Below are 9,248 nucleotides of genomic sequence, written 5' to 3'. Positions count from 1 at the left end.
AGACGTAATGTTGGTGTTTTGTTTGTTCAGTATGGTCTCATGAAAATCAGTTTTCCATTTCGACGAACTGTCAGTCGAAGCTAATGAAACTTCTATGATCGGCTAAGTTTATAGTACGAAAAAGGTATTCATCTCATTCGTGATAATGGAACTGTAATGATCGGTACTTTGCTTGCGGAACATAACGACCAAATTTGCACTGGCATACGATAATAATAACAGATTCATAAAATAAGTTCGGAATGTACAATGCATATTTAAATTAAGTTTTTCGGGGATTACATTTGACAACCACTTTTACAGATCACGCTTCTTCAAGTGGCTTGTGATACAATAGGGTTCGAACATGTGGTCCGGTTATGACCAAGTCTCCCACATCGAGTGCATTTCCTCAGTTGGGAAGTGGACTCGTATCTAGCTCGCTTACGTCGCGTCGGTGGTCTACCTGGAGGACGACGTACGGTCGGTGGCAAAATATGAGTGCCTAGGATTTCATTTGGAACAACCCAATCCACTTCCCGTGTAACGGGATATATGACTTCCATATAGGCACCCTTCCAGTATTCCGATATATAGTACGGAGAGCATAGATCGTATAATGACTTACCACTCAGGGTAGCCCCACGAGTTACATGAGCACATGGCATACGATTTAGTTGAAACTCACGACATGTGCACGCGTTATCGGAGAAGTCCACTATCTCCTTATCGTTGGATATTCCAACCTGGGTCAAGCTGTTTGTCAACTGATGGGCTCGAAGCCTAGTACCAGCTTCAAATGTTGTTTGTAACTCGTTCTCCATCCTCGACGATAATATAGTACTACATGCGGTTGCATTGCTTCGACGTTAGTAAAACCACCTCTGCATTGTTTTACGAATGTGCTCGACCAAACACGTGATTGGCAACGAACGAGTGTTCGCAAAATTATTTCTTCTCGATTTTAAAACTCACCGCAAGTGTACGGTTCGCTAACAAGTAGTAAAGTGGACTATGAGTCCAAGTATCGTTCCCACGAAGATTAAATTAGCTCTAATTAAACTAATGTGACCTTAACCGAATCTAATTGAATGAAAATTTGGTTTAAATATGAAAACCCTAATTTTGGGAGAAATCCCCAATTCGAAACCCTAATTGCAAAGAAAACCCTAATTTCAAAATTGGAAACCCTAAATTCAAAATTTCACTAATCTAATGAAATAAATACGCAACTGAAATGTAAATACGCAATTTTAGAATTATTGTATTGAAATGAATTGAAATGAAATCATTAAGAACTTGAATCCCCAATTGATTATTAAAAAAAACCTAATTTCACAAATTCAACGAATAGATGAACAAAATGCCAATTCAATGTTCCTAAATTATCAAATACACTCTCTCGATATATATTGAATCTACTCTTACACATCACCAGCCTATATTTCTATGGATGATGCAATGTATAAGAATGCATGACATTTTATGAACATTTTCATGAATTGCATAAAGCATAGAGGTAAGTTTCCATCCCCTATCGGACCCTATGTCAATTTATATTCTATCGAATTTATTCCCCTTCTTTTGAATGCAAAGAATAAATCATCTACAATCACATAATAATTGGCCAAATAATTATGGAAACATTCAACTCATATAAATCAAGCATTTGTCCAATCGAAATTAATATTGAATTTATGAAATAACGGAAATTTAAATCATCAAAAGGTTCATCAAATTCCTAATGAATAAAAACCCTAGCCTATAATCATCATTGCAAAATTAAGAAATTGAAAAAACGAAATTAAAAGAAAATAAGAATACTCCCGTATGGAATTTCTTCAATCCGTGTGTATAATCTTCAATCCCGTCTCGAGCCCGTGTGAAATTGAATCCAAAATCAAGTTTCTTGCCTCCAATTTTGGTTTTTTCCTTCTCCCTGGTCGTTCTCCCTCTTCATATGATGATTTTTGGTATTTATATCGCGTCCAAATTAAGTAGGGAAGGAGTTTCAACCAAAATGAAAAACTGCGCCCGAGAGTTGAAAATAACTCTATGCGACCGCATAGAGGGAATCTATGCGGTCACATAGATCAAAAAATTTGGGTACATTGAATCCCTGGATCCCTCTATGCGACCGCATAGAAGGTTACACTATGCGGTCACATAGAGGTAACCATCTATGTGGTCTGTTCAGTTTGGTCCCTGAACTTCTTTGTTGCTTCTCTTGACTTCTTTCTTTGATTTCTTCATCTTTTCAATAAATTTTATCTTCCACTTGATGATTGATACCATCAATTCTTATGCCCCTCATTCGGCATATCTTTTGAGTATTTGCACTTTAGTTCTCCAACTTTCAATTGTCTTCATTTCAGTCCCTCTTCAATATTTTCTTCTTCCATTCATTTTGCTTTGTCATTGAACTCATACTTGGCATGTCTTCCCTCTCGTTTTGCATTTAGCTCAACTTTTCAATATTTGCACCTTTGGTCCTCGAACTATCAAATTGTTGCGTTTTGGTCCTTCTTCGGCTCTTTTCTCCTGAATTCCACAATTTCCATTGAATTACCTACAATGCATAAATTTAACTGGATTAAGTCACAATTCAACCATTTTATCCATGTTTAAGTCGTGTTTATGAATCCAAATAAGTGTGTAAAAACACACTTATCAACGAGCATGTCTCAGCATCGAGTTCAATGATTCCGCGTTGTTGTTTGTCATAATGTTGTATCGGTCTCCCACGAATAGTGCTCGTGACCAGAATGAAAAACCGGCTTTCTCCAAATACCTGTAACATCTTTCACTCACCCTACGAATCTGTCCCATTAGTCGTTCGAACTCTTCGACCCGATAAGTCGTAGCAGCTCGTTTGAACAGGAATATTGAACTTGCGTTAAAGTACCGTCGAATTAGGTTCTTCTCCATATGTCACATACAACAACAATGACGAGACAAAGGAAATAAGTGAGTAATAGCTCTTTCGATACTTCTTTTCCTGTCCGAAACAAATACAAGTTCATCTGAGTCTCCTATAAGATCTTTCAAATTAGACATAAACCACAACCAAGATCGGTTCGTTTCGGAATCCACAATCTCCCACGCTAAGGGATAAATCTGTTTGTTCGCATCTTGGGCAGTTGCCAGTAAAAGTGTACCCTTGTATGGACCTTTCAAGTGACTACCGTCAACGCAAACTACGGGCCTCAAGTACTGCATGTAACCACGAATGCTTGCACCAAAAGCTAGGAAGAAGTAATGGAATCTATCGCGAGAATCAAGTTCGATGTGGGTTACCGTCCCCGGGTTATTCTCACCTAGTACGTGACAGTATGAAGATAATTTCTGAAAACTGACCTCCGGTGTCCCATGCAGCATATGTAAAGCGGCCACCTTTCCCCTACGTGCCTTGCTGTAACTTATTTGGACACCGAGCTCACGTTCCATGTCACGTGCAATAGTGCTCGGATCATACGATCGGTTCGGATTATCCAATTTTTCGAAAATATGCTCAGCAATTACAGCACTCGTCACATGTCGATGCGCATTAATGCAAAAGTCAATGGAACATGTGTGCACATTATTGAATTTACGGATCACAAAGATTGCAGACTGCCTCACAGTAGAAGCACGTAACATCCACTTGCAACTGCGGTCGGCGCATACAACGGTTAACATCTTCATGCTTGACCGGCTCACCCGAAATTGGAACTTGTTTTCAAAGCAACTGCACGAATTTTTGAGTACAACTCTTTCTTGCTAAAGAATATTTCCTTTTCGGCAAGATCGGATGTAGTCACAGTTCTCATAAATTCATATCCATCCGAATCGTTCGAATGTGACAAAGAGTGCTCGTCCTCGACGTCAACAGAATTAGCAGCCTCTAAACTAGGTGATGGGTTATCCAAGTTCTCATCTAATGGTGCACTCCCGTTATCATACTCATGTGTTTCAAGTGCATTATTGTTTGAGACACTATGCATTCGATTCACCAAATCATGTTCCACATTTTGCTAAACATCTACCGCGACAAACGAAGGATCTTCAAAATTTGCGTCCCTTCCCATGTCAACACTTGGGAGATCGGATTCCAAAACAGTAACGCAGATAGCACTTTCCTTATGCACTGATACGTACCAATTTAAGTCTTCATTGTCGCATATTTCAGCCGGAGGTATATTCAAGTTAGGGACTTTGAACTTCAATTCAATTTCAGTGCGGGGATCAAGAATGCCAAGTTTCTCCTTCAACCTTAACATACGTTCGGCTACGGTAATACTTCTTGGCACCAGAATGGAAGTAGTTTTGTCCCCTCTCCACTTCCATTCGTCATCCGCATGAACAAAATTTTCCCCATGCGACACGACGGATCTCAAATGATTATTCATACCTGAAATGTTGGGATTGCAATGGTAACAATTCCGAATCAATATGTTGGCATTTAATAGCATGAAACTCACACTTTATAATACGTAAATCAGTACAATAACAAAAGTTCAAATCAAGGGTTTGTATCGTTTTGAAGTATCCAAATTGAAAGTAATATTCTATAACTCGGTAGTTTCGAAATGTCAGAATCTAACCCGACGATTTGTAAATGTCGAACTCGACAGTTTAACTGTCGAGAATGTCGGGAAGCAGACGGCGGTGAATTTCTTAGGTTTCTTCAACACATCATATTAAGTGTGGTCATTATTATTCACCTACCAAATGGCATAATGAAAATGGCATATTGGCCTTGTCATTAAAGAGACTTTAATGGTGGTAATGGAAGAAATTACTCAATGGTGATAATGGCATTTTATTAAGGATTCAAAAAAAATCAAACAAATGAATGCATAATACTTTCAAAGTAATTTCAAATAAATATGCCCATGTTGTATTTAATATGTACAAATACAAAGTTATAAAAGTAATATAAATTAATTTGTAATTACTAACCTCTCAAAGTGGATGTAGAATGCAACACAAATGTCTTCTTGATCAATGAAAATGAAGAAGATGGAAAAGAGGTAGGGTTTCTTGTTTTTATTTCGTTTTCTAATTTATTTGGTAATTTTTTATTAACAAAAATTCATATTAATCAATAAAATACACATTTATCCATGTTTTCTATCAACTCAATGCTTTTCCTTCACATCAAGCATTTAATGCTACTAGAAATGTGTGATTAAGGGTATTTTGGACTTTGCACCCCAAAAATGTGACATTTTTGCTCACAAAAAGTGAAAATGACATTTTTTTTAACTTTCATTTCTGGTGACAATTTTGTACATTCCCCTTGCACAAACTTTAAATCACAAATATCATTGTGAATTAGTTCTAGAGGATTCGAGTTCCTTTCAACTGAATGAAACGGTGTCTTCGCTAGTTTAGCATGTACACATATTTCGCATCGATGATTTTGATCAAAGGACATAAAAGGTAATAAATCTAAACTTACTAATCTTCGTAAAGTATTAATATTTTCATGTCCTAACCTATCATGCCATAAGTTAGAAGGCTCAATCTAGTAAGCAGAAGATTTATTTTTATTAATATCAAAATCACGGAGTACAGACATTATGCTCAATTTGAATAGCCCATTAGCTAAGTACCCTTTGCCTACAAACATGCCATTTTTGGTGAGTACAAACTTGTCAGATTCAAGTACTAGCCTAAACTCATTCTTGCTTAACAGAGCTCCAGATACCAAATTTTTTGCGAATATTAGGAACATGCAGCACATCGATGAGTGTTACTTCTTTCCCGGATGCATCTTCATCACTACTTTACCTAAACCAATAACTTTTGATGTCGCTGAGTTGCCCATGAAAAGTTGTTGTCCATTGATAGGAGTGTAAGATGAAAACATCTCCTTATCCGCACAAACATGACGAGTAGCGCCAGTATCAACGAACCATTCTCTCGGATTATCCACCATGTTTACTTCAAATACAACAGCCGAGAGACACTCCGTTAGACAGTCTCTCTTCTTCAGTCAAGTGCACTTGGTCCTTTTTGTTTTGCTTTTTCTGCCGACAGTCCTTTGCAATATGACCAGGCTTACCGCAATTATAGTAATTTCCTTTGAATTTCTTGGCCTTGCACTTTTGCTTGCTATTATTCGGGTACTTCCTTTTCTTGCTAGTATTTGGCTCCACCAAATTGACTTTAGCCTCCATTTACTGCTTTCCAGACTTCTTTTCAGCATTTCGATTGTCTTCCCCAATTCTTAATCTAACAATCAAATCTTCAATTCCTATTTCCTTGCGTTTATGTTTCAGGTAGTTCTTGAAATCTTTCCACATTGGTGGTTGATGCTACCAAAAAATATCACCTAAAAGATCTCGAGCTTGATTGTCTAACTTCACTTTGATGGACACAATCGGTCTGTGAATACCTGCAACAAAGGCAACGAGGTGTGTGCTCGTCACCCCTCCTTTGCTTAAGTCAAATAGGGAATTTAGTGCGTGAGGCTATAAACTGAAGATAATGAAAATGTACCTTGATGTTGAGCCTTGGTCAAGTATTTATAGGTGTTGGTGGGGGAGCTGTAGGATTCTATTATTGAAAGAGACCTTTTCCCCTTAGGATTAGGTGTTGGAGTTTGATTAGAAGTATACTGTTAGAATTCTAATCAGGGAAGGAGTAGACTTAGGTGGGTTCTATTTTTTTGGAAATTAAGTCGGTGGGCAGGGTCGGATTAGAGATAACCCCGACCTTAAGGAAACCCCGACCTCAAACCGGCATAACACACTAAGATCAACTCGGGGTCTTAGGTCGAGGTTGAGCATGGTGGGCAAATTCAGGTCTAGTTCGGGGTTACCAATCCGGAATCATCATAGGCCCCCCGTGCATCTGAGTTGTAGATCATGCAGTGTATACCATCTTGGATTGAGATGCAAAAAGGATGTCGTAGCTTGATATCGACCTCGACACCTGTCATTTACCTGTTGGAGATATACTATATCACGTGCCTGTCATGTGGCTGGTTGTCAGAGCTCGAACTTGGATCTTTGCCACGTATCCTATTTTAAGGGTTTTAGATTAAGTGACTGTTGGTATGCCCATGACCCCTATAAATACCCCACTATTCATTTTCACTTTTTACTCTCCACTCTCTGTAAAAGAAGCTCGAGTTCGGGGATAGTGGGTTGTGAGTGATCTCCATTAAGGTAAGAGTTTGAGCCTTTAAGTTGTTAATTATTTGAGTAGAGAAATGTCGAGCAGTAGCAGTAGTGGCAGTAAGGGGTCGAGTAATAGTGACAGTAGTAGGCTTTCTAAGAGTTCGGGGCATAATGAGAACCCTACTGCCCCTAGTATAGCCGTCGAGACTCCGAGTGATCAAGGTCGAGATCTTATCACCCTGGCCTTTCCTGTTAGCTCTCCAGGAGAGGTATTAACTTATTCAAAAAACCTGACCACTTATAAAGAACATGTAATTATTAAGATTGCTAGAGAGTTCGGGGTGATGCCCATTTGTGATGTTAAGGTTCCTAAGAGTACCGAAGATATCTTAGGAGCTCGAGAGGGGGAGATGACGTTTTTTAGGGATGCCCTTAAGGCTGGGATGCGGTGGCCCCTTCACCCCTTTTTATCCACTTTTTAACTTCGTTCTATATGTGTTCGGGCCAGTTGGCCCCTAAAGGTTGGAGGCTGTTGGTCTATTTCTTTATATTATGTAGATGCCTCGATATCGAGCCTAGGCTCGACCTTCTGAGGATGGTGTATGATATGAAGTACTCGTTGGGGTTCAACTGTTTTGTGTATTTGTCAACCAAGGGGAGGCTTAGAACATCTGAGACCCCGAGCTCTCTTCGGGGTTGGAAAGAGAGATTTTTCTTTGTAAAGCCCCAGGATCCCGACCATCCTTTTAGCTCGAGGTGGGAGATCCCTAGTAAGGATAGGTTTAATGAGGGTCAGGCGTATTTTGAGGTTCTAGAGAGGGACAGATTAAGGTTAGTTAACCACAACCCCTTGGCAGAGAAGATCGATTATTTGCTCGAGGATGACACCCTCAACCTTGCAAATGTGAAAGGCCTCGAGGGTATGTCTTTTACTTTTTAAGCTCTATCATCGTATTCTTGATGTCGAGATCATGCTAATGCCTTGTGATTTGTTTCTTGCAGATCTAAAGATGTCTTTTGATCCTTCCAAATTGCTGGCCAATGTCCATCATAAGGCGAAGGGGCCGATGTCTAAAGCTCCGGCCTCAAAAAAGGAGAAGAAGAGGGCCAGGCACGCCGATGTTAGGGTGCCTGAAGTGGATCTTGAGAGCCCGGCCCCTCCTAAGGGTCAACCCTCGACGTCAAGGAGCCCGACCTCAATGCCTCATACAAAGTCGAAATATCAAGATCGTGCTCGGGGTTGTTATGGCGTCGGGGATTCAGGCTTCGAGCCTATCTCAGATAGTGCCCTTGAGGAATACACAGAGTGTGCCCTGGTGAAGGACCTTGTCGAAAGGTTCGAGAAGGAGGTCAACATTAATGAAGGGGTCAAGAAACTAGAGGCTTTGACCTTAAGGGTAAGATACCGAACTTAACTGTATTTTTTATTTTTTCATCTTCTTTAATCGAATTGACTTCGGACTTCCTTTCCTTCTTTGTGCAGACGCTGAGTGTGGCACGAGGTCTTACTTTGAATGGTATCAACATCTCGAACGAAATGGATGAGGTTTTAAAGGAAAAAGAGCGAGCTGACTACTGAGGCTAACCTCAAGAAGTCCCGAGAGGAACTGGAGACATCCAAGGCTGAGGTCGAGGAAGTTAAGCTCGAGCTTCTCCAGTCCCAGAGGAGCTTTGGGGAAGAGCTGGCAAAGGCTCGTGATGACGCTCGAGCTCAGGCTGTTGAAGACTTCAAGAAGTCCGACGAGTTTGGGACCCTGTTGGGACAGTACGGGTCGGGCTCTTACCATTACAGGCTTCGCCTTGCCCATTCTTATCTTCGCACGAAGATGCCTGAGGATTTAAAGTCCCTGGTCGAGGATTTGAAGACAATGAACGAGCTCACATAGGAGCTCGAACTTTTGGCTTCCGAGGTCAAGGACAATGGTGGAGAGGATGATGATGATGGTAATGGAGATGACGTCAGGACTGGCGATCAAGGGAACGATGTCAGGGTTGTAGATATCGATTAGGTCGTTAACTTTGTTTTAAAAATTTTTGTAATATTGCCCGAACTGGGCTGATACTTTTGTTATTAATTTCATCGACCAATGTTCGTGCACATTACTTTGTTATTGATGAATGTTCGTGCATACTACTGTTTTCAATTTATTGATGAATGTT

The 9,248-nt window shown here is 40.0% G+C and overlaps 2 protein-coding genes across 2 annotated transcripts; both read right to left on the bottom strand.

Moving 5' to 3' along the window:
• Positions 1-133: 133 nt before the first annotated feature.
• On the bottom strand, positions 134-803 carry LOC111411178. Its single transcript, XM_023041735.1, has 2 exons — positions 333-803; positions 134-199 (listed from the first exon to the last, which is right to left on the bottom strand). Exons 1-2 carry the CDS (start codon positions 801-803, stop codon positions 134-136), a joined length of 537 nt encoding a protein of 178 aa, XP_022897503.1.
• Positions 804-2,910: 2,107 nt separating this feature from the next.
• LOC111411177 lies at positions 2,911-3,663 on the bottom strand. Its single transcript, XM_023041734.1, has one exon. It carries the CDS (start codon positions 3,661-3,663, stop codon positions 2,911-2,913), a length of 753 nt encoding a protein of 250 aa, XP_022897502.1.
• Positions 3,664-9,248: the final 5,585 nt, after the last annotated feature.

Source organism: Olea europaea, chromosome 15 (genome assembly GCF_002742605.1).
Source record: "Olea europaea var. sylvestris chromosome 15, O_europaea_v1, whole genome shotgun sequence".
NCBI classification, from domain to species: Eukaryota; Viridiplantae; Streptophyta; class Magnoliopsida; order Lamiales; family Oleaceae; genus Olea; species Olea europaea.
Note: the sequence above shows the minus strand (reverse complement) of the source record. Positions and strands in the feature narration are given on the sequence as shown.

What these genes read in the sequence shown, in the direction of transcription:
- LOC111411177 (XM_023041734.1), bottom strand. Translation starts at nt 3,663, where the DNA reads ATGAAGATGTTAACCGTTGTATGCGCCGACCGCAGTTGCAAGTGGATG.
- LOC111411178 (XM_023041735.1), bottom strand. Translation starts at nt 803, where the DNA reads ATGGAGAACGAGTTACAAACAACATTTGAAGCTGGTACTAGGCTTCGA. An exon ending in CCACATGTTCGAACCCTATT is followed by an intron (nt 200 to 332) that starts GTATCACAAGCC and finishes ATCGTATGCCAG; the next exon opens with TGCAAATTTGGTCGTTATGT.